General features: G+C 39.9%; 2 protein-coding genes across 5 annotated transcripts in view; one reads left to right on the plus strand and one right to left on the minus strand.

Moving 5' to 3' along the window:
• Window positions 1-3,429, minus strand: part of PUS10 (pseudouridine synthase 10) — an 85,412-nt gene extending 81,983 nt beyond the window's left edge. The window contains exon 1 of one of the 4 annotated variants that reach the window (XM_027555377.1): window positions 3,265-3,429. The gene's annotated coding sequence lies outside the window, so the exon portion shown is untranslated. Of the gene's footprint in view, window positions 1-3,011; window positions 3,144-3,185 lie in introns of those variants that run through there. The other 3 variants (XM_027555376.1, XM_027555379.1, XM_027555378.1) reach the window with 3 other exon arrangements.
• PEX13 (peroxisomal biogenesis factor 13) overlaps window positions 3,316-26,166 on the plus strand; it is a 33,452-nt gene continuing 10,601 nt past the window's right edge. The window contains exon 1 of the mRNA XM_027555382.1: window positions 3,316-3,880. Coding sequence (XP_027411183.1) covers window positions 3,789-3,880 — 92 coding nt within the window. The 5' untranslated portion in view covers window positions 3,316-3,788. The remainder of the gene's footprint in view (window positions 3,881-26,166) is intronic.

The following is a 26,166-nucleotide window of genomic DNA, read 5'->3' on the forward strand; positions in this document are numbered from 1 at the left end:
ATAAAACCATAATTGCAAGGTAATGGTACTGCTGCTGCTGCTAAGTCACTTCAGTCGTGTCCGACTCTGTGTGACCCCATAGATAGCAGCCCACCAGGCTCCCCCGTCCCTGGGATTCTCCAGGCAAGAACACTGGAGTGGGTTGCCATTTCCTTCTCCAATGCATGAAAATGAAAAGTGAAAGGGAAGTCACTCAGTCGTGTCCGACTCTTCGAGACCCCATGGACTGCAGCCCACCAGGCTCCTCCGTCCATGGGATTCTCCAGGCAAGAGTACTGGAGTGGGGTGCCATTGCCTTCTCCCAGTAATGGTACTGAGGTACTGATAAACAACTGGCACCTTTAATTTGTGCAATGTCATAATTCAAACGAACTTGCTTAATATGAGTGGGAGACTGAAGCTCTTACCAACTGCTTACTATGAAGATGTGACTCTTAGAATCAGTTTATGTTTTCTAACCTTTTAAACCCACTACTAAATGCAAGTTTCTAAATGTTTGTGGCCACTTATCAAGAGTAGATCCTTAACAGAAAATAATGAAGACAGGTAGATAGTTCTATGGAATTCTTAGAATTCCATAGAAACATAAAAATCAGTTGATCAGGCAAGACTACAAACAACAGATTGCCTGTGGCTGGGTTCTAATTCAGTTAAATATGTGCAGTTGGGAGGGAGAGGCAGGGAAGGAAATCAGGTCTGTCTGGACACACCAGTGAAAACTTTCAGACACCCAGATTGGGAAACACTGATTTAGGGTTGTCCAAGTAAATTGGAGCTTGGAAAGTAAAGAATTGGGCTGGAAGAAGCACAAGCTGGAAATCAAGATTGCCGGGAGAAATATCAATAACCTCAGATATGCAGATGACACCACCCTTGTGGCAGAAAGGGAAGAGGAACTAAAAAGCCTCTTGATGAAAGTGAAAGAGGAGAGTTAAAAAGTTGGCTTAAAGCTCAACATTCAGAAAACGAAGATCGTGGCATCTGGTCCTATCAATTCATGGGAAATGGATGGGGAAACAGTGGAAACAGTGGCAGACTTTATTTTGGGGGGCTCCAAAATCACTGCAGATGGTGATTGCAGCCATGAAATTAAAAGACACTCCTTGGAAGGAAAGTTATGACCAACCTAGATAGCATATTCAAAAGCAGAGACATTACTTTGCCAACAAAGATCTGTCTAGTCAAGGCTATGGTTTTTCCAGTAGTCATGTATGGATGTGAGAGTTGGACTGTGAAGAAAGCTGAGTGCCAAAAAATTGATGCTTTTGAACTGCAGTGTTGGAGAAGACTCTTGAGAATCCCTTGGACTGCAAGGAGGTCCAACCAGTCCATTCTAAAGGAGATAAGCCCTGGGTGTTCTTTGGAGGGAATGATGCTAAAGCTGAAACTCCAGTACTTTGGTCACCTCATGTGAAGAGTTGACTCATTGGAAAAGACTCTGATGCTGGGACGGATTCGGGGCAGGAGGAGAAGGGGACGACAGAGGATGAGACGGCTGGATGGCATCACCGACTCGATGGACGTGAGTCTGAGTGAACTCAGGGAGTTGGTGATGGACAGGGAGGCCTGGCGTGCTGCAATTCAAGGGGTCGCAAAGAGTCGGACACGACTGAGTGACTGAACTGAACTGAAGTAAAGAGTATGTGGAGAACACTCTTTACAAAAAGAAGCTCTGTGTGACCATTATTTACAAAAGATCTGAATCTCTTCCCCTAGCCCATTTAATCTAACAGTTTGGTGCTGTTAGAGAAGGGGTTGGCATTCTTTAAGAAGCTGATTGTCAGCATTTAAAGTGTATCCCTGATGCACTGGCCTCACAGAGAAACTGTCTCTATCTTGCCCCTTTATCTTTTCTCCTTTCCATTAGCTAAGGTTAAGGATTTCATTTAATTGAGAATTAAGCTTTAATTAGAAAGAGAAACAAATAAACCCTCCTGACCAAAAAAAAAAAAAAAAAAAAATCCATGAGTGATGTTTAAAAAGGACACTTTGTACCGAGTGGAGACTTTACTCTTTGTTAAAATGTATGTTTTACCTTTCCTTTGGCTTAAAGACAATGTTTGTTCCTCTAGTGGGTTGACTAGAATGAAAGTATCAGGCAAGTCAATAAATGACACATCATAATCTCTTAGCTCTAAAAAATTCTCAAACCTGTTTAGAATTAGGAAAACTCCCGACTTGAGTAATTTGAAGAGGTCTTAAAAAGCAGAACAAAACCCTCTTCTGTAATTACGTTAGTGGATTTAGAAACTTCTCAAGATCATTTTTGGCAACCCACTCCAGTGTTCTTGCCTGGAGAATCCCAGGGACGGGGAAGCCTGGTGGGCTGCCGTCTATGGGGTCGCACAGAGTTGGACACGACTGAAGGGACTTAGCAGTAGCAGCAGCAGCAGCAAGATCATTTTTATATGGCAACCATCTAGCGACTTCCCAAGCATGTTAACACTGTTGGGAGAAAATAGGCTGTGCCTTAAATTTGGATTCAAGTGTACAGCGCTGAAATGATAGGATTTCATAAAACATGAGAAATCAGTTATTGCATATTAGATTTCTTCTCTTTGAAGGCAAGCCTTGAGAAATACATCCCGTGCTGTACGGTCTTCATTGTTGGTTGCCTTCAAGATAGTTGCTTTTAGTTTACGTGTGTACACAAACAACTGGAACATATTGCAACAGAACCTCTTCCCAGGTGTCAGGATCCCTAGAGTCTCTTCTCCATAAACCAGCGGTAACTCGCCCGGTCCCTGGTTTACTAGAAGAGAGGATGAATTTTCTCTTCACATCTCCGACGATTACAGAAATTATTTATGGCAAAGGAGCAGGCAAAATACCCAGGCTGAGTCTCACATCCTGGGAACTTTTAAAACTCATTTTCATACAGAAGGGGGTCAATTCGTTTTGTGGGGTGGGGTGTGGATTTTTTAAATAAGGAGATGCTCGTAACTTCATCGCGCTACCGATACGCTCTGCAGTGGAATCTAATTTCTGGAAAGTTCATCCCCAGGTCTAACCTCGAGTCTTCGGCCATCAAGCAAGCCCTTCTCCCCTTCACTCAGATCCAAAAAACTTCCCACGCACCCCTTCTTGCTATCAAAGCTTCTCCAGAAGGAAGGCAACGATCCCCTGCATCCACACCTCTCCGGCACCCAGTCCGCAACCCCTCACCTCAGACCTCCTAGCCTCACCTTCTCCCAGGACGCCGGAGCCTGAAATTTAACCCCTTCCAGCCCTTGGAGAGAACGGGGAAGACTAAAGACAACGCACCTATTGCGTCTAGCAATTCTGTTCCCCGAGGAAACAAGAGCTTTAGAACGAAAGTACCAGGTCTCTCACGCGAGGACTGAGAGAACTCTCTCTCCCCTGCATGTTGGCAAGGAAATCAGTCAAGATGCCTGGCCAGTCGCAACACACCCTGCCTCCTTCGCGGGGGGAGAAGTGCGTGGAGCATTACTCCGGGAGGGTGCGGGACTTGTCCCAAGGAAGCCTCCGTGGGACTCCGACGTCTGGGGCACTGTAGCCGCTGCCGGAAATATCGATGAACTCTTATCCTCGGTTTAGAATGGAAATTCTTTCTAGGACAAATAAAAAGAGATCATTTCTTCCCATGGATTAGTGGTATAGACCTAGACTGTAATCCCAAGCAGCAAAGCACCACGAGCCACATCCTGACTTCAGGGGCGGTCCGGGTGGAGGGCTCGGCGCTCTGCAAGTTGTGCCTGGCGTTCAAGCGGCCGGTGTCCCGGGCCTGGAGAGTCCCAGTTCCGAGCGGGAGCTGAGAGGAGGCGGAGATGGCGTCCCAGCCGCCACCTCCCCCGAAACCCTGGGAGACCCGCCGGATTCCGGGGACTGGGCCGGGACCAGGACCCGGCCCCACTTTCCAGTGAGTGTGCGATTCTTCAGGCCGCGAGTTTTGTGGGCCGCAGCGCGGACTTGGCAGGAGGCGGTTGTGGCCGTTGTTGGTGCTCAGGTGTCCCCTCCCCCTCTCCACCAGCTCCCACCCGCACCCTTTCGGGGGTCGAGGTGCAGCCGGGGCGTCTGCAGGGGTAGTTTCGGTGTCAGACAGCTGTTTCTGATTCGGCAGCTCTCGATAGCGACGTTTTCCAGGGGGTGCCTGTGCGCCTGTGTGGGTGTGGGTGCTCGGAAGCAAGGGGCAGGTACCTTTCTCTTTTCAGTGTCCCTTCTCTTTGAGGGACACTGAACTGCTTGATTCTTTTTCCTCCGCCATCTCCACCTTAAAGAGACTTTCGGTCCTTTGTAGGTGAGAGAGACATTTGCCCAGCCCCTCTCATTAGGGAGCAAAGTCTCTGAAGCCTTTAACCATCTCTCTACAAGTTGGTGAAAGCCCAAAAGGTCACTTTTACGCAACTACAACTCAAGCCTGTGCTCTGCGTTCTTTCCCAGCATAACCCAGCCTTGTTTCGGATAGAGATTGGTGAAAGCAACTTGAAAGCGGGAGTTCAAAACTGAGGCCTAACGGTGGCCTTTGTGTGCTACATAGCGAGTGGTTTTTTTTTTCTAAGGCCTATGGTTTTTTTATTTTAATCAGTGTTAAATGAATCTACAACTCAAAAAAGGTTAAAATAGAATTAAAGAGGAGAATTTCACGGCCTGTGTGATATGTGTTGGGTGGATCGGGACTTCTTTTTAATTTTTTAAAATTTTATATTATAGTTTTATTTTATTTTGGAACATAACAACAGTGTTGTGTTAGTTTCAGGTGTACAGCAAAGTGATTCAGTCATACATATACATGTGTCCTTTTTCACATTCTTTTCCCATTTAGGTTATTTCAGAATATTAAGCAGTTTTCTCTGTGCTGTACAGTAGATCCTTGTTGATTATCTAAATACAGCAGTGTGTACATATCAGTCCCAGACTCCCAATCTATTCCTCCCCCACACCCTTCGCCCCTGGTAACCATAAGTTCGTTCTCTAAGTCTGTGGATCTGGACATCTTAATTCAGATGGTGAGACTGGAATGTCAGATCACCTACTATGGTATGTTTCTTTACATAGAAATCGTGAACATACTGGAATGAATTTCTGCTATGTTCTGAAATCTAGTTATCTTTTATTAAGATGTTTGAGCACAATTGCTACTTTATTTAATAATGATAGGCACATAAGTAATAAGGTTTAATTATGCTGTTAAGCTGGGTGACACCTTCTGCTATCTTTTTTATGAATGGTTGACTCTCTTTAAAAATTTGGACTGCTCTTAGGAAGAGCAAACTTTTATTCTTGCTTCTGGTTAAGTTCTGTTTATGTAAAATTAACCATTTTCCCACTTTTTAAGAAAATGTGAATTGTAATATGTTAAACACCTAGAGACTGGTAGAGACTAAGATGATAAATACTCATGTATTAACTCCCAGCTTTAAGCAGTTAGTAACATTTTGCCAGATTTGCCACAGGTCTTTTACAAAATAAAAATTAGAGCAACGGTTAAACCCTCCCATTCTTCTTTCCTACAGTAACTACTGTCCCTATTTGGTGTTTACTGTGCATAATGTTTTTGTTAGAGGAGGAAATGGCAACCCACTCCAGTATTCTTGCCCAGGAAGTCCCGTGGACAGAGAAGCCTGGTGGGCTACAGTCCATGGGGGTCTCAAGAGTTGGACACAACTTAGGAACTAAACCACACCACCAATGTTTTTATACTTTAGTATTTGGGTTTGTGTGTACATTACATATGTATGTATGTATTATTTAGTGTATTTTTAAACTTCGAATAAATATTATCAAACTGTATGTTTGCATAGTGTTTTTCCACTAAGTATTATTTGAAATTTATCTTTTTCATTCATATAAGCTGTACAGGCATACCTGGGAGATATTGCAGATTGGGCTCCAGACCACTGCAATAAGTGGAATATTGTAGTAAAGCAAGTCGCATGAGTTTTTTGGTTTCCCAGTGCATATAAAAGTTATGTTTACACTCTATTGAAGTCTGTACAGTAGCATTTTGTCTAAAGAAATAATGTACATACCTTAAAGATACTTTATTACTAAAAAAAAATTGCAAACTATCATCTGAGCCTTCAACCAGTTGTAATCTTTTTGTTGGTAGAGGGTCTTATCCCCATTGCTGAAGGCTGGAGTGGTTGTGGCAGTTTTTAAAAATAAGAATGGTGAAGTTTGACACATTGGTTGACTTCCTTTCTCAAATATTTCTCTGTAGCATGCAATCCTATTTGATAGCATCTTACCCACAGTAGAACGTCTTTCAAAATTGGAGTAAATCCTCTCAAACTCTGATGCTGCTTTATCAACTAGATTTACATAATAGACTATATCCTTTGTTGTCATTTCACCAGTCTTCATGTCCTCACCAGGAGTGGATGCCATCTGAAGAAGCCACTTTCTTTGCTTATCCATAAGAAGCAGCTTTTCACACATTGAAGTCTAATCATGAGGTTACAGCAATAAAGTTACATCTTTAGGCTCCACTTTAGTTCTCTTGCTATTTCCAACATATCTGCAGTTACTCTTTTCACTGAAGTTTTGGGGCTGCTCAAAGACATCCATGAAGATTGGAATCATCTGCTTCCAAACTCCTGTTAAAATTGATATTTTGAACTTGTCCCTGGTATCACAGATGTTTTTAATGGCATCTAAAAAGTGCCGTTAAGAAAACTTTTCAGAAAGGTTTTCAATTTACTTTGCCCAAGTCCATCATGGAAATCACTATCTATGGCAGCTATAGCCTTATGAGATTTATTTCTTAGATAATCAGACTTAAAAGTTGAAATGCCTCTTTGATACATGGGCTGCAGAATGGATATTTGTTAGCAGGCATGAAAACAACATTACTCTGGTACAATTCTGTCACCTCTTGGGTAACCACTTGCGTTGTCATTGAGCAGTAATACGAAAGGAATCTTTTTTTCTGAGCACGAGGTCTCCACAGTGGTCTTAAAAATTTTTAGTAAACCATATTGTTAACAGTTACGCTGTAGTGCAGACTTTGTTGTTCCACTGATAACAGCATAGGCAGAGTAGATTTAGCATAATTCTTAAAGATCTTAGGATTTTCAGAATGGTAAATGAGCATTGGTTTCACCTTCAAGTCACCAGCTGTATTAGCCCCTAACAGATTGTTCTTTGAGGCTTTGAAGCCTGATACTGACTTCCCTCTGATTATGAAAGTCCTAAATGGCATCTTCTTTCCATAAAAGGCTGTTTTTTGTCTGCATTGAAAATCTATTATTTAGCATTGCCACGTTCATTAATGGATAACTTGCTAGAGTGTTTGCATTAGCACTTGCAGCTTTATCTTCCACTCCCTTGTTATAGAGACAGCTTCTTTCCTTAAACCTTGTGAACCAACCTCTGCTAGCTTCAGAAGTTTCTTTGGCAGCTTCCTCACCTTTCTCATCCTTCACAGCATTGAAGAGTTAGGGCCTTGCTTTGGATTAGGTTTTGGCTTAAGGGAATATTAATGGCTGATTTGAGGTAGCCAGACTACTAAAACTTTTGTCGTATCAGCAGTAAGGTTGTTTCACTTTCTTATTCACATGTTCACTGGAGTAGCACTTTTAATATCCTCCAAGAACTTTTCCTTTGTATTCACAACTTGACTAACTGGTGTAAGAGGCCTAGCCCTTGGCTTGTCTTGGCTTTTGGCATGCCTTCCTCACTAAGCTTATTCATTTCTAACTTTTTTGTTTTCTAGAAAAATATTTATCTATTTATGTTAGCTGTATTAGGTCTTAGTTGTGTGGCAGCACATAGGATCTTCACTGTGGCACATGGATGTGTGGGCTTAGTTGCCTCTCAGCATGTGAGATCTTAGTTCCCCAACCAGGGATTGAACCCATGTCCCCGGCCTTGCAAGGCCAATTGTTATCCACTGTACCACCAGGGAAGCCCTCATTGCTAGCTTTTGATTTAAAGTTAGAGATTTGTGACTCTTCCTTTGACTTGAACACTTAGAAGCCGTTGTAGGGTTGTGGATTAGCCTAATTTCAACATTTTTATGTCTCAGAGAGTAAGAGGATCCTGCAAAGAGAGAGACTTTGGAGGAAAGGCTGGTCAGTGGAGCAGTCAGAACACAGACAACATATATTTTGACAGTTTGCTGTCTTATGAGTGCAGTTCTTGGTGTCCTAAAACAAGTAGTGTAGTAACATTTAAAGATCACTGATTTCCATAACAAATATAATAATAACAAAAAAGTTTGAAATATTGTGAGAGTTACCAAAATGTTACTCAGAGACACAAAGTGAGCAAATGCTGTTTAAAAAAAAAAAAAAAAAATTGGTGCAGACAGCCTGGGTGGAAGGGGTGTTTAGGGGAAAATGGATACATGTATATGTATGGCTGAGTCCCTTTGCTCTTCACCTGACACTACCACAACATTGTTAATTGGCTATACCCCAATACAAAATTTTAAAAAGTTTGGGGGGAAAATGGCGCAGATACCTAGTCTTGACGTGGGATTGCAACAAATCTTCAATTTGTACAACACACTGTATGCAAAACATGATAAAGCAAGGCTTTATAAAATGATGTATTCTTCTAGTATGTTTTAATTGCCATAGAATATTCTGTTATATAGGGGCTTTCCAGGTGACTCAGTGGTAAAGAATCTGTCTGCTAGTGCAGGAGATGCAAGTTTGATCACTGGGTTGGGAAGATCCCCTGGAGGAAGAAATGGCAATCCACTCCTTGCCTGGAAAATTCCACAGAGGAACCTGGTGGGCTACAGTCCATGGAGTGACAAGAGAGTCAGGCACGACTGAGCATACATATTCTGTTATATAGAAGTAAACTGTGTATATATTAGAGAATTAGTTGTTTAAAGCTACTACTACTTTCAGTAAGCATTCTGTGTCTTTCTCCTTGTTCACATTTCCATGAGGTTTTCTGAGAGGTGAGTTACTTAGTTGGAAGAGTATGCTTATCTTCCACTGTTGACTATTACCATGATGCTCCTCAAAGTGGTTGTATACCAATTTTTACATTTTCACTAGCAAGGTATTCTGTTTCTCTATATTTTTTCCAACACTTGATATTATTTTATAGTACTATATTTATGAATCTAATGTGTGTGAAATTATATTTAATTTGCACTTCTCTGATGATAAAATTTAGGATCTGTTTTATATTTCTGGCTTTTCTGGTGGATCAGACAGTAAAGAATCTGTCTGCAATGCAGGAGACCCCAGTTTGATCCCTGGGTCAGGAAGATCTCTGGAGGAAGAAATGGCAACCCATTCCAGTACTCTTGCCTGGAGAATTCCATGCACAGAGAAGCCTGGTGGGCTATAGTCCATGGGGTCACAAAGAGTCAGACACGACTGAAGTAACTTAGCACACAGCACATGATATGTTCTGTTGTGCTATTTATCTATACTTATGCTAACACCGGAGAAGGCAGTGGTACCCCACTCCAGTACTCTTGCCTGGAAAATCCCATGGACGGAGGAGCCTGGAAGGCTGCAGTCCATGGGGTTGCTAAGAGTCGAGCACGACAGAGCGACTTCACTTTCACTTTTCACTTTCATGCATTGGAGAAATGGCAACCCACTCCAGTGTTCTTGCCTGGAGAATCCCAGGGACTGGGGAGCCTGGTGGGCTGCCGTCTATGGGGTTGCACAGAGTCAAACAAGACTGAAGCGATTTAGCAGCAACAGCAGCATGCTAACACCACGCTGTCTTTATAATAAGTTTTTATATTTGGTTTGTCAGGATCCTTCATGCATTGCTGTACTTCATAATTGCTTTTGTTACATTTAGCATTTATAAAAAGACTTACTAGGATTTTTTTATTAGAACTTTATATTTTATTGGAAATTCCATTTATAGGTAAGTAAGTCTTTTCATCCATGATTATTGTGTAAGGTGAAATTGGTGAAAATTTTATCCCTTTTTTACCTTATGTAATGTTTTATTGTAGTTCCCATGAAGTTCTTCCCTATCCTTTATAACATACAGATATTATATCCAGCTTAATGTCAGACTCTTAATTTGCCCTGATGATTTGGTTGAAGTTTTTTAAATCCCATGTTGACAATCCTGTCATTTATAAATAAGCCAGCATAAATAGCCAACATCCTTGTATTGGTCCTAGACCTAATATTCCAGTTTCCTACGCAATGTTGTTCTTTACAGCATTGGAGTTTACTTCCATCATCAGTCATATGGGAAATAGATGGGGAAACAGTGGAAACAGTGTCAGACTTTATTTTTCTGGGCTCCAAAATCACTGCAGATGGTGATTGCAGCCATGAAATTAAAAGACACTTACTCCTTGGAAGGAAAGTTATGATCAACCTAGATAGCATATTCAAAAGCCGAGACATTACTTTGCCAACAAAGGTTTGTGTAGTCAAGGCTATGGTTTTTCCTGTGGTCATGTATGGATGTGAAAGTTGGACTGTGAAGAAGGCTGAGCACCGAAGAATTGATGCTTTTGAACTGTGGTGTTGGAGAAGACTCTTGAGAATCCCTTGGACTGCAAGGAGATCCAACCAGTCCATTCTGAAGGAGATCAGCCCTGGGATTTCTTTGGCAGGAATGATGCTAAAGCTGAAACTCCAGTACTTTGGCCACCTCATGCGAAGAGTTGACTCATTGGAAAAGACTCTGATGCTGGGAGGGATTGGGAGCAAGAGTAGAAGGGGACGACAGAGGATGAGATGGCTGGATGGCATCACTGACTCGATGGACATGAGTCTGAGTGAACTCCAGGAGTTGGTGTTGGACAGGGAGGCCTGGTGTGCTGCGATTCATGGGGTTGCAAAGAGTCGGACACGACTGAGCGACTGATCTGATTGTTTTTGCTTTGGCTCGGTCTCTTTGTTCTTTCCTGAGCTATTTCTCCACTCTTCTCCAGTAGCATATTGGGTAACTATCAATCTGGAGAGTTCATCTTTCAGTGTTATATCTTTTTGCCTTTTCGTGCTGTTCATGGGGTTCTCAAGGCAAGAATACTAAGGTGGCTTGCCATTCCCTTCTCCAGTGGACCATGTTTTGTCAGAACTCTCTGCCGTGACCTCTCTCGGGTGGCCCTATGTGACATGGTTCAGTTTCATTGAGTTAGACAAGGCTGTGCTCCATGTGATCAGTTTAGTTTTCTGTGCTTGTGGTTTTCATTCTGTCTGATAGACAAAGTGCCTGAAGAACTCTGGTTGGAGGGTCATAAAATTGTACAGGAGGCAGTGATCAAAACCATCCCCAAGAAGCAGAAATGCAAAAAGGTAAAATGGTTGTCTGAGGAGGCTTTACAAATAGCTGAGAAGAGAAGAGAAGCAAAAGGTAAAGGAGAAAAAGATATATCTGTCTGAATGCAGACTTCAAAAGAATAGCAAGGAGAAATAAGAAAGCCTTCCTCAGTGATCAATGCAAAGAAATAGAGGAAAACCATAGAATGGAAAAGATTAGCGATCTCTTCAAGAAAATTAGAGACACCAAGGGAACATTTCATGCAAAGATGGGCACAATAAAGGACAGAAACGGTATGGACCTAACAGAAGCAGAAGATATTAAGGAGAGGTGGCAAGAATACACAGAAGAACTATACAGAAAAGATCTTCATGACCCAGATAACCATGATGGTGTGATCACTCACCTACAGTCAGACATCCTGGAGTGGATCTCAAGTGGGCCTTAGAAAACATCACTACGAACAAAGCTAATTAGGTGATGGAATTCCAGCTTAATCTATTTTAAATCCTAAAAGGTGATGCTGTGAAAGTGGTGCACTGAATATGCCAGCAAATTTGGAAAACTCACCAGTGGCCACAGGACTGGAAAAGGTCAGTTTTCATCCCAGTCCCAAACAAAGGCAGTGCCCCCAAATGTTCAAACTACCGCACAATTGCACTTATCTCACACTCTAGCAAAGGAATGCTGAAAATTCTCCAAGCTGGTCTTCAACAGTGCATGAACCAAGAACTTCCAGATGTTCAAGCTGGATTTAGAAAAGGCAGAAGAACCAGAGATCAAATTGCCAACATCTGTTGAAACATCGAAAAAGCAAGAGAATTCCAGAAGAACATCTATTTCTGCTTTATTGACTATGCTAAAGCCTTTGATTGTGTGGATCACAACAAACTGTGGAAAATTCCTCAAGAGATGGAAATAACAACCACCTTGCCTGCCTCCTGAGAAACCTGTATGAAGGTCAAGAGGCAACAGCTAGAACCGGACATGGAACAATGAACTGGTTCCAAATTGGGGAAGGAGTATGTCAAGGCTGTATATTGTCATGCTGCTTATTTAACTTCTATTTAGAGTACATTATGCAAAATGCTGGGCTAACTGAAGCACAAGCTGGAGTCAGGATTGCCAGGAGAAATATCAATAATCTCACATATGCAGATGACACTACCCTTATGGCAGAAAGTGAAGAAGAACTAAAGAGCCTCTTGATGAAAGTGAAAGAAGAGAATGAAAAAGTTGGATCAACATTCAGAAAACTAAGATCATGGTATCTGGTCCCATCACTTTATGGCAAATAGATGGGGAAACAGTGGAAACAGCAAGAGACTATTTTCTTGGACTCCAAAATCACTGCAGATAGTGACTTCATGAAATTAAAAGACACTTGCTCCTTGGAAGAAAAGCTGTGATCAACCTTGCCAACATATTACAAAGCAGAGACAGTACTTTGCCAACAAAGGTCTGTATAATTAAAGCTCTGGTTTTTCCAGTAGTCATGTATGGATGTGAGAGTTGGACTGCGAAGAAAGCTGAGCGCTGAAGAATTGATGCTTTTGAACTGTGGTGTTGGAGAAGACTCTTGAGAGTCCCTTGGACTGCAAGGAGATCAAACCAGTCCATCCTAAAGGAAATGAGTCCTGAATATTCATTGGAAAGACTGATACTGAAGCTCCCAAAACTTTGGCCACCTGATGGGAAGAACTGACTCATTGGAAAAGACCTTTGATGCTGGGAAAGATTGAAGGCAGGAAGTGAAGGGGACGACAGAGGATGAGATGGTTGGATGGTATCACCGACTCGGTGGACATGAGTTTGAGCAAGCTCTGGGAGTTGATGATGGACAGGGAAGCCTGGCATGCTGCAGTCCATGGGGTTGCAAAGAGTTGGACATGAAAGAGCGACTGAACTGAACTTCTATTGGTCCAGGCTTTCATTAGAATTATTCTCAAGTCTTGCTATCAATTATGATGTTTGCTTTTTGTTTTTGATAGATAGCCAGCAAACTTCTATTTCATTACCTTGCTTGGATTTTTATTATGATGAGTAAATTTTATAAATTATTTTTATCTGTTGGGATATTTTGTGCTTTTATTTTATTATAACTGTTTGTTTTCTTGCATCACGTAATGGTCCAATATTGAATCATCTTTGCATTTCTGGATGAACTCTGCTTAATTTTAATTAAAAAAATACAATGTTGAAATATAATATTTTAAGATTTTGCATATATGTTCCTAGGTGAATTTGGCCTCTAATTTACTTTCTTTGTATCCTTCTGGTTTGGTATCAAAGTTTTAAAGCTACAGAAATTTTTCTTTGGAGTCTTAGTTTTTATTTCTTTACAGACTTTTCCTTAGCATTTTTCAAAATTTTGCCTGATACCTTCATTCTCTGCGGCTTTATTAGACTCTTTGTTGTTCAGTCACTAAGTCATGTCTGACTCTTTGTGACCATATGAAGTACAGCATGCCAGTCTCCCCTGTCCTTCACTATCTCCTGGAGTTTGCTCAGATTCATGTTCATTGAGTTAGTGATGCTATCTAACCATCTCATCCTTTGCTGCCCTCTTCTCCTCTTGCCTTCAGTCTTTCCTGACATCAGGGTCTTTTTCAATGAGTTGGCTCTTTGCATCAGGTGGCCAAAGTAGTGGAGCTTCAGCATCAGTCCTTCCAATGAATATTCAGGACTGATTTCCTTTAGGATTGACTGGTTTGATCTCCTTGCAGTCCAGGGTTCTCTCAAAAGTCTTCTCCAGCACTACAATGCAAAAGCATGTATTCTTCGGTCTTCAGCCTTCTTTATGGTCCAGCTCTTACCTACGTACATGACTACTGGGAAAACTATAAGTTTAACTATATGGACCTTTGTCAGCAAAGTGATGTCTCTGCTTTTTTTTTTTTTTTTCCCCTCCCCCCTCCCGTTCTGCTTTTTAATATGATGTTTAGGTTGGTCATAGCCTTCCTTCCAAGGAACAAGTGTCTTTTAATTTCATGGGTGCAGTCACCATCCACAGTGATTTTGGAGCCCAAGAAAAGAAAATCTATCACTGTTTCCACTTTTTCCCCATCTATTTGCCATGAAATGTTGGGACCAGATGCCATGATCTTAATTTTCTGAATGTTGAGCTTTAAGCCAACTTTTTCACTCTCCTCTTTCACTTCTATCAAGAGGCTCTTTAGTTCCTCTTCACTTTCTGCCATTAGCGTGGTATCATCTGCATATCTGAGGTTATTGATATTTCACCTGGCAATCTTGATTGCAGCTTGTGCTTCAGTCAGCCCAGCATTTCGCATGATATACTCTGCATAGAAGTTAAATAAGCAGGGTGACAATATATAGCCTTGACATATTTTTTTCCCAATTTGGAACCAGTCCATCGTTCCATGTCTGGTTCTAACTTCTTGTCCTACAAACAGATTTCTCAGAAGACAGGTGAGGTGGTCTGATATTTCAGTATCTTTAAGAGTTTTCCACAGTTTGTTGTGATCCACACAGCCAAAGGCTTTAGCATAGTCATTGAAGCAGAAGTAGATGTTTTTCTGGAATTCCTTTGCTTTCTCCACGATCCAACAAATGTTGGCAATTTGATCTCTGGTTCCTCTGAATTTTCTAAACCCACCTTGAACATCTGAAAGTTCTTGGTTCACATACTACTGGAGCCTGGTTTGAAGGATTTGGAGCGGAATCTTACTAGCATGTGAAATGAGTGCATTTGTACAGTCATTTGAACATTCTTTGGAATTGCCCTTCTTTGGGATTGAATCTGGGTTCAAATGTTCTGATTAATGTATGTATATGTATTCTGTTCAGCAGCTACAGTGTTTGTGCTTGGTACCCACAGTGCCCAATATGAGGATTCATGTCTTTATTTCAGGAAAACTCTCACCAATCCTGTTTTTAAATATTGTGTGAGCACTATTCTTTCCCATCTCTTCTAGAATTCCTATTAAACATATCAGGGGTAGTTCTGCTATAAGTAATGGTATCTGATTTTCTGTGCTTTGGACTATAGACACAGCTATTCTTTAGTTGACAGGAGGTCTAGAGATATGCTAACTCAACACTGTCATCAGGGGACCTACATTTTTTTTGGCTTCCTTTTTGTGTCAGCTTTCTGACAGTTTCAGTCATCCCTGTCTTACTCTTGCTCCCTCAAAAGGAATCTCTTTTTTTGTTCTGGCTGCTTTCAAGATTACCACCCCCCCCCCCCGCCCTTTTTTTTCCCAGCAGTTATACTTTGTTGAGCTTTAATATATTTTTAATTATATTATTTTTGATGGGATTCATAGATAACTTGAATCTGCCTTGATGTCTTTCATTGATTTTAGGAAAGGCTCAAGCATTACCTCTTTAAATATCACTTCTGCTCATCATCTTTTCACTTCTCTGGCTCTAATTATATATATACAGTCTATTTTTCACTATACTCTCCATGTCTTACACTCTTTTCTATATGTGTCCTTTTGTTACTCATGCTTCATTCTGGGTATTTTCTTCTGAGCACTCTTCTAGTCCACTGCTATTTTTCTTTCAGTCATCTAATCTGATACTAAATGAGTCAGTCATTGAGTTCATAGTTTTAGGTACTGTATTTTTTTTTTTTTTTTAGTTTTAGAATTTTCATTTGATCCAGCTTTAGAGTTTCTATTCCCTGCTGAAATTCCTAGTCTTGCCTTTTTTTTTTTTTTCTTGAGTATTTGTGGCATAGTTGTTTAAAGTCTCTGCCTCATAATTCCATTATCTGAATATATATCATTTTTATTGTCTAACATCACTCTTTTTTTTTTTAACATGTAGTTTTGTCATATCAGAGGCTCAATTATTTTTCAGTGAGAGCTGGACATTATATATAGACAATGTAAGGCGACTTGAGGCCTAGGATGGTCTCTTCCCACAGAGGGTTTTACTTTTGACAGGCCCCTTGGGCCACTAGCAGTCCAGGGTCATTTTAATAATTTCAAATTTGGACTAATTTGAAATTGTGGTTTTTCAGTTTCTACCTGGACTAGTCTATTTCTTGTTAACCTTTTCCCCCTTACTCCTAGCGTATGACCTTTTAAGGTCCCAGTCTGAAGTGTGGGCATTACCTTGTCCCTCCTCTTTGGGCTTCTGAACTCTAGTTTTTGTCTCCTTAGCTCAGAGAAGCTTTAAAAAGTTCTGCTCAGCTTCTCATACTGTCAGCCATCTCTGGAACTGGCCCCCATCCCTTGAGAAACATCTAAAATGGGCTCTCTAGCTTTTTAATTGTTTTCTGTGGAAGGGTTGATCTGGTTACTTAGAATGCCATTACTTGAAGTAGAATTCCCCAAGTTCTATATTTCTCCTCTGTTCCTTATTGTACAACAACTAATTTTCTTTTTGCCTCATAGTTACAAGATTCCTTGTGTCTGTGGGCATTGTGTATAAGAGTTCTAATGAAATTTTTCATACTTACATGTTTTTTTCACTTTTTATTTTACAGATGTTATAACTTTATTTATGTCTTTGACTTTTTTAATCAATTCAATCTCTAATTCTTATTCTCATCTCTGACCATTCTAAACATATTTAAAATCTTTGTCGTTATATAAACTTAGTTTTTCCTTGAATGACCTTTAATTCTTATTGTTGATTTTTGTTACTTTGGTGTCCTAGTGTTTTCATTTCTTCTTGTGTATAGTTTTGAATATTTTTAATGTGACCATTTTGAGTAGGAATTTGTGAGTTCTGTTGTCTCACCTTTCCCTTCTACATTCAGTACTCTGTGCCTGGTAGGTTTCTTTGCCGCTTCTACCTCCCTCTCAGCACCCACTCCCCATGTAAGAATTTGGTATAAAAATGGTAGCTTACATTAAGGATATCACAGATTAAGTCACTGAGTCAGTTGTTAACTTGTTTCATTTCCTGGGTTTGAGGCTTTATCAGAATCTCCCCTTGCAATGCTTTATCAGAGTCTCTCCACCTGCAATGCAGGAAACCCTGGTTCAATTCCCGGGTCGGGAAGATCTGCTGGAGAAGGAATAGGCTACCCACTCCAGTATTCTTGGGCTTCCCTTGTGGCTCAGTTGGTAAAGAATCCACCTGCAATGCGGGAGACCTGGATTTCAGTCCCTGGGTTGGGAAAATCCCCTGGAGAAAAGAAAGGCTACCCACTCCAATATTCTAGCCTAGAGAATGGGTCACAAAGAGTCGGACACGACTGAGCGACTTTCACTTTCTTTCCCCCTTCTTAGTTTCGTAACTTTCTAAAACTTGTAATCTGTTGTTAGCAAATTTTCTAATCATTTTTACCACTGTAAGCACATTTTTATGAACCAAGGTGGCTCTTCCTAGGGCCTAGCTTCAGTGAAGTAGTTTCATTTCAGTGGAACACTTACACACTGAGCTGCTTCATCCAAACCTGGATGTACTACACTATTGGTAGTCCACTGACCCTTTTTAGTTTTGTTTCTTTTTTTTATGATGTGATTCAGTCTGAGGTAAACAACTTCCCTGATGATTTATGCTTGCCAAAACCTTTAGATCAGACCTTTAGATGCATACTTTAGTTTGACTGGAAATACAGAAGATGGGGTACAAGTTAAACAACATTTAGGGGAAATAAAGTTCAGAATGTGGGACATTCATTGAGGAAACTGGCTGGACTCTTCTGAAAGTCCAAGACGTTGTTTTCTTTAGATGAGAATAAGGACACAACCAACCAACCAAATGCAATGTGTGAGACGTAATTGAATTTTTGTCTCCCCCGCCCCCCGAAAAATAAACAAGACATTTTGACTTTTACAACTCAATGGTAAAGACTAACGACCTATTTTTTTTTAATGGGCACAGTATGTGAATAGACATTTCTCCAAGGAAGATATAAAACTGGTCAGTAAGCATATGAAAAGAGACTCTATCATTAACCATTAGGGAAATGCAAATCAAATACACAGTGACATACCATTTCACACTCACTAGGATGGCTTTAGTAAAAAATGGCGGGTAATGACAGGTGTTGACAGAATGTAGAGAAATTGAAACCCTCATGCACCGCTGGTGAGCATGGAAAATGGTACAGTTGCCTTGGAAAACAATTTGGCAGTTCTCAGAAAGGTTAAACACAGTGTTACCATATGACCCAGGAATATCATTCTAATCATAATAGCCCCGAGGTGGAAACAACCAATCTATGGATAAATGTAATTCAGTAATAAAAAGGAATCATGAAATTAAAAGATACTTACTCGTTGGAAGGAAAGTTATGACCAACCTAGACAGCATCTTAAAAAGCAGAGACGTTACTTTGCCAGCAAAGGTCTGTCTAGTCAAGGCTATGGTTTTTCCAGTGGTCATGTATGGATGTGAGAGTTGGACTGCGAAGAACGCTGAGCGCCAAAGAATTGATGCTTTTAAACTGTGGTATTGGAAAAGACTCTTGAGAGTCCCTTGGACTGCAAGGAGGTCCAACCAACCTATCCTAAAGGAGATCAGCCCTGGGTGTTCACTGGAAGGACTGATGTTGAAGCTGAAACTCCAGTACTTTGGCAACCTGATGCGAAGAGCTGACTGGTTGGAAAAGACCTTGCTGCTGGGAAAGATTGAGGGCAGGAGGAGAAAAGGACAATAGAGGATGAGATGGTTGGATGGCATCACTGACTTAATGCATATGAGTTTGGGTAAACTCTGGGAGTTGGTGATGGACAGGGAGGCTTGGCGTGCTGCAGTCCATAGGGTCGGACACTACCGAGCTGAACTGAAGGTGCTAATACGTTCTACAGCATGGATGAACCTTCAAAACATTAAGTGAAAGAAGCCAGTCACAAAATGGTAGATATTGTATGTTTCATTTACAGTAGATCCTCCTTATTTGCAGATTCCCTATTTACAAACTCTCCTACTCACTGAAATTTATTTGTAAGTCTGAAATCAGTTACTTGAGATATTTTCATAATCTTTTCAGACACACAGAGCAGTGAAATATCTGAGTCATCTGTTTGCTGAGGCTAAACAGAACACAACACTCTGGCTTCTTGTTTCAGCTCACATACTGTAAACAGGTGTCTTTCAAAATCTATTAAGTGCCAGCCACATTTTTCACATTTTTGTTGATTTCACAGTCTTAAACTGACCCATAAGCATAGTACCAAAGTGCTATCTAGTATTCTTAGGAAGCTTTTATGGAAAAAATATTAGTATTAGATAAACTTTGTTCAGACTTGAGTTGTTGTACTTTAGGCCAGGAGTTCATTATTAATGAGTCAACAATAAAAGTAGTTATATAAGAGAAACGTACAAGTATAAAGCAAGTATCTGTGTTGATCAGATGAAATGTTTTGACCAGAAGCTTGAAGGAACCTAACTTGTTGTTTCCTTCTTGAGCAGTGTTTGGTACTTGCTAATTCAGTGCTTTCAGCTTTATGGGAACACAAGTATGACAGATAACAAGGATCAACTATATAGGAAATGTCCAAAGAAAGCAAACCTATAGCCACAGACAGTAGATTAGTGATTACCCAGGATTAGAGGAGAGTAAGAAACAGGGAGTGACTGCTAATGAATATGGGATTTCTATTTGGGATGATGAAAATTTCCTGAAATTGCATACAGTGATAGTTGTACACCTCTGTGAATATATGAAAAATCTTGCTTTTTACACTTTAAATGGGTGAATTTTATGGTATAAGAATTATATATCAATAAAGCTATTTAGACAAAGATAATTGAGAGTAATGGATATATTTTGAATTATCAATTGAGTAACGGAGAATATGGATTTGTTAATTTTCAAAGATGGGAAAACAGTATTACTGTTTTGTATGAAATATCTTTGTTGTTAGGAAATGCCCGCAGAGATATTTGGGAGTAATTTATTTGGTCTGCAAGTTAATTTCAAACAGTTCAAGAATTTTTAAAAGACTGTAGAGCGAGAAAGAGAAAGCAAGTGTGGCAAAATGATAGCAGTTATTGAATCTAGATGGAAGGTATGTGGTTATTCATTGTACTTTTCTTTCATGCTCTTTTTTTTTTTTTCTTTCCTGTTTGAAACTTTTCAAGATAAAAAACTGGGTGGGGGAGACTTTTTGCACTTTCAGCACTATGGAAAAATCTTTTATTCATCTAACCATAGGCTTCTTTAGTTATGCTTGTTGTAACATAAAGCAAAACCATATATACCCACCGAATGTATCTGTGTATGCCAGAAACAGAGACCATTAAAACCAAAGAAGAGGGAATTCCCTGATGGTCCAGTGGTCAGGACTCTAAATGCTCACTGCTGAGGGCCCAGTTTCAGTCCCTGATTGGGGAACTAAAATCCCACAGTCCAAGTAGGGCAGCCAAAAACAGCAACAAAGAAGAGTAAGAGGAATATACTACATTTCATATGTAGTATATGAAATCTTTTTATTATCAAATGTCTAAATTTAATTCCCTATGTTTTTTTTAAGTTAGATAGTCATCACAATTTATGGAACAATACAAGGATATATAAAGAAAATCTATATTAATAGTCTGTGTGATACATGTGTATTAAATACTTATTAATGAAAGACTCCACATAGAGTCTGTGTGTGTGCACATGTACTCAGTTTGGTTTTAACGCAGGCAGATTCTTTACCACTGAGCCACCTGCTAAACCCTATAAGTGTTTGTATCAGTATCTATTTATCTGCTAAGCTCTATAGTAGGTGATGGAGAAGCAAGGAGAACTCCTGTGCCTTTGAGGAGCTCACTGTTTACAGGAAGAGTCAGATGCATAAATAAATGTAAGATACTGTAGAATCCACCTGCCAATGCAGAAGATGCAGGTTTGATCCCTGGGTTGGGAAGATCCCCTGGAAAAGGAAATGGCAATCCACTCTAATATATTCTTGCCTGGGAAGTCCCATGGACAGAGGAGCCTGTCCATGGGGGTTGCAAAAGAGTCATATGCAACTTAGCGACTAAACAGCAACAACTGTATAAAATATGGATAAAGAATTATAGGAAGAACTTTTGATGATGGCAGAATAAGTAATTCAGGGGAAAAAAAGTAATTGAGGACAAGTTGAAAGGTAAGCAGAATATAAAAACATCTGCTAGAAGGCATTTTAGAGCAAAAAAGAAAATAAAGATTTATGGAGCTCAGATTCAGGAAAGCTGAAAATTCATAAAGGTGAACATGGCCTTTGGATGCAGTTTTTCCGTATAAGCTTCTGCTGATTTCAGAAATAGTAGCATAGATAATGAAGCTAGTTGAATAGCACTTTTTTGAAGCATGGTTGGAATTCAGATGCCCTGCAAGAGGAGATATTGATAAATTACCCATGCATTTATGTTAGACCCTGAAAAGATAACATCTAGCTATAAGGATATAAAAGAAGTAGACAGGCCCTTATAGAAACAGAAGCCCAGCTTCAAATCATCAATTCCTGAAATTAAATTAAGGACATTATGAATTGATAGTAGCCTTAGAAGCATGCCTGAACCAAACTAAAGGATAGTTCAGAAAACACTATCCAGGTATATACTACTGTATATTACATAGATAAACAACAACAAGGAACTACTGTATAGCACAGGGAACTACATTCACTATCTTGTAATAACCTATAATAGAAAAAAATCTGGAAAAGAATGTATATGTTCAGTTATGTATATGTATATGCACTTATTTTGTTGTTGTTCAGTCAGTCAGTCGTGTCTGACTCTTGTGACTCCATGAACTGCAGCACACCAGACTTCCCTGTCCTTATTATCTCTCAGAGTTTGCTCAAACTCATGTGCATTGAGTTGGTGATGTCATCCAACCATCTCATCCTCTGTCATCCCCTTCTCCTCTTGCCGTCAATCTTTCCCAGCATCAGGGTCTTTTCCAGTGAGTCAGCTCTTCCCATCAGGTAGCCATAGTATTGGAGCTTCATTTTCAGCATCAGTCCTTCCAATGAATATTCAGGGTTGATTTCCTTTAGGATTTGACTGATTTGATCTCCTTGCTATCCAAGGGACTTTGAAGAGTCTTCTCCAGCACCACAGTTTGAAAGCATTGATTCTGCAGTGCTCAGCCTTCTTTATGGCCCAACTGTCACATCCATACATGACTACTGGAAAAACCATAGCTTTGACTGTACATGTATATATATAGCTGAATCACTTTGCTGTATACCTGCAACTAACAAAACATTGTAAATCAACTACATTTCAACTTTTAAAAAGAATATCTAGAATGAAACATATGTGGAGAAAGAGAACATCATCCAGAATCTCAAATTATTGCTACAATAATGATTGCTGATGCACAGAAAAATCAAATAGACCCGGAGAACATTATACAACATAAATGTTAGCTAAGTAAACAGCTAGGGGAAAAAAGATTCATAGGGACTCTAGATATTGGCATTATCAAAGAGACTCTATTTTTTTAAATTATAAATTTATTTTAATTGGAGGCTAATTACTTTACAATATTGTATTGGTTTTCCCATACATTGACATGAATCCGCCATGGGTGTACATGTGTTCCCCATCCAGAACCCCCCTCCCACCTCCCTCCCCATCCCATCCCTTTGGGTCATCCCAGTGCACCAGCCCCGAGCACCCTGTATCATGCATTGAACCTGGACTGGCAGTTCATTTCACATATGATAATATACATGTTTCAGTGCCATTCTCCCAAGTCATCCCACCCTCTCCCTCTCCCACAGAATCCAAAAGACTGTTCTATACATCTGTGTCTCAAAGAGACTTTAAATTTTGTTTAATATGTTGACGTCAGTAAAAGAAGAATTTTGACAGAGAATTGGAAACTATTAAAAAAGGAAAGGAATTTCTAGAACAAAAATAATAATCAAGACTGAGAACTTGTTGGGTTAGAAACTGATTAGACACCACAGGTGTGTTCTGTAGCTACTGAGAATCTATGGGCTGGATGCTATTTTTCAAACTATGTAGTAGCAGTCCACAACAAGATAGGAAATTTGTACCAGCATGTAGAACACATTGACCCTAAACACATCATTTAGTTCAACAGGCATTTAAAAAAATTTTTATTGGAATATAATTGATTTACAGTGTCATGTTAGTTTCAAATGTACAAGAAGTGAATCAATTATACATATACAAGTATCCACTGTTTTAGATTCTTTTCCCATATAGGCCATTACAGGGTACTGAGTAGAGTTCCCTGTGCTATACAGTAGGTTCTTATTAGTTACCGATTTTATATATATATTAGGTTGGTGCAAAAGTAATTCTGGTTTTTGCATTGTTGAAATTTGCCATTTGATATTGGAACCACCAGGCTTCCCAGGTGGTGCCAGTGGTAAAAAATCCACTTGCCAGTTCGGGAGATGCTAGAGATGCGGGTTTGATCCCTGGGTCAGGAATATCCACCACTTGGAACCACCACTGCACTGTATATTCCTTAAAAATAGAAAAGGAACTACTAGATCTATAACCTATAGCAAACATGATAATTGGCAGTGCCATCTTAAAAATTTTCCCTTTGAGACTGGGAATGAGACTAGGATGCCTTCTATCATTCCATTTATTCAAGATTGTACTGCAAGTCCTAGATGCAATGCCTTAGTAATCAAAGCTATAAGAATTGAAAAAAGGAAGAAATAACCTATTGTTATTCACATACAATATGACCACAGATATTTAAGATTCTAGAAAATACAAAAGAATCCAAAATAAGGCTGCTAGATATAAGGACTATATATTTTAATCAATTATTTCTATATAACAGCAACAAAGTGAAATTTTAGACAGACATCATTTACAATAACATCAAAACCCCCCAAATATATAGAAGTAAATCTAAAGAAAGACCTCCACACAGTAAACTATAAAACACTGAGACTTGGTGGTTATTTAAAAGAAATTATTGAGAAAAATCTTTAAAACATAAGTAAATGGAGTATATGTTATAATCTTAAGTTTAAACTCAGTATTTTGGAGATGTTGACTACCTCAAATTAATCTATAATTTAGTGTAATCCCAAATCAGAATCTCAATAGGGCTTTTGCAAGGAGAGCAATATAGTACTTCAAGCTCTGATTCTAAAATATATCTGGATATTCAGTGGGTCAGCTAGCCAAGACACTGCTGAAGATGAAGAATATTGTGGGAAGAGTTGTTTTATTGGCTATTAAGAACTATTATAAAACTACCGTAGTTAAGATAGTGCCATTTTAGGTGTAAGGATGGATAGATACCAAGTTGTAACTAACTCTGAGAAATGGACATATGTCTTTAAAAGAAACCCCAGGTTAAAGATACTACTACTAATGCAAGCACAAGTAAACAAGAAAAAGAGTTTTTAGTCAGCCATTTTATCTTACCCAGTTTCTTCTTAACAGATTCTAAGCATTTGGATATTACAGATTATTCCTTACTCTTGAAACTCTTTAGAGGAACCTATTTACTAGATTTAGTAGGCTCAGATCATGAACTCCTTATTGCCAAATTCAGACTGAAATTGAAGAAAGTGGAGAAAACCACTAGACCATTCAGGTATGACCTAAATCAAATCTCTTATGACTACAGTGGAAGTGAGAAATAGATTTAAGGGACTAGATCTGATAGCGTGCCTGATGAACTATGGATGGAGGTTTGTGACATTGTACAGGAGACAGGAATCAAGACCATCCCCAAGAAAAAGAAATGCAAAAAAGCAAAATGGCTGTCTGAGGAGGCCTTACAAATAGCTGTGAAAAGAAGGGAAGCGAAAAGCAGAGGAGAAAAGGAAAGATATACCCATTTGAATGAAGAGTTCCAAAGAATAGCAAGGAGAGATAAGAAAGCCTTCCTCAGCGATCAATTCAAAGAAATAGAGGGAAACAATAGAATGGGAAAGACTAGAGATCTCTTCAAGAAAATTAGAGATATCAAGGAAATATTTCATGCAAAGATGGGCTCAATAAAGGACAGAAATGGTAGGGACCTAACAGAAAAGGAAAGTGAAGTCACTCAGTCATGTCCAACTCCTTTGCGACCCCATGGGCTGTAGCCTACCAGGCTCTTCAGTCCATGGCATTTTCCAGGCAAGAGTACTGGAATGGGTCGCCATTTCTTTCTCCAGGGGATCTTCCCAAAACAGGGATTGAACCCGGGTCTCCCGCATTGCAGGCAGACGCTTTACCGTCTGAGCCACCAGGGAAGCAGAAGATATTAAGAAGAGGTGGCAAGAAGACATAGAAGAACTGTACAAAAAAGATCTTCATGACCTAGATAATCATGATGGTGTGATCACTCAGACATCCTGGAATGTGAAGTCAAGTGGGCCTTAGGAGGCATCACTACAAACAAAGCTAGTAGAGGTGATGGAATTCCAGTTGAGCTATTTCAAATCCTGAAAGATGATACTGTGAAAGTGCTTCACTCAATATGCCAGCAAATTTGGAAAACTCAGCAGTGGCCACAGGACTGGAAAAGGTCAGTTTTCATTCCAATCCCAAAGAAAGGCAATGCCAAAGAATGCTCAAACTATCACACAGTTGCACTCATCTCACATGCTAGTAAAGTAATGCTCAAAATTCTCCAAGCCAGGCTTCAGCAATATGTGAACCGTGAACTTCCAGATGTTCAAGCTGGTTTTAGAAAAGGCAGAGGAACCAGAGATCAAATTGCCAACATCCGCTGGATCATGGAAAAAGCAAGAGAGTTCCAGAAAAACATCTATTTCTGCTTTCTTGACTATGCCAAAGCCTTTGACTGTGTGGATCACAATAAACTGTGGAAAATTCTGAAAGAGATGGGAATACCAGACCACCTGACCTGCCTCCTGAGAAATCTGTATGCAAGGCAGGAAGCAACAGTTAGAACTGGACATGGAACAACAGACTGGTTCCAAATAGGAAAAGGAGTATGTCAAGGCTATATATTGTCACCCTACTTATCTAACTTATATGCAGAGTACATCATGAGAAACCCTAGGCTAGAGGAAGCACAAGCTGGAATCAAGATTGCTGGGAGAAATATCAATCTCAGATATGCAGATGACACCACCCTTATGGCAGAAAGTGAAGAAGAACTAAAGAGCCTCTTGATAAAAG

The sequence above is a fragment of the Bos indicus x Bos taurus genome, chromosome 11 (assembly GCF_003369695.1).
Source record: "Bos indicus x Bos taurus breed Angus x Brahman F1 hybrid chromosome 11, Bos_hybrid_MaternalHap_v2.0, whole genome shotgun sequence".
NCBI classification, from domain to species: domain Eukaryota; kingdom Metazoa; phylum Chordata; class Mammalia; order Artiodactyla; family Bovidae; genus Bos; species Bos indicus x Bos taurus.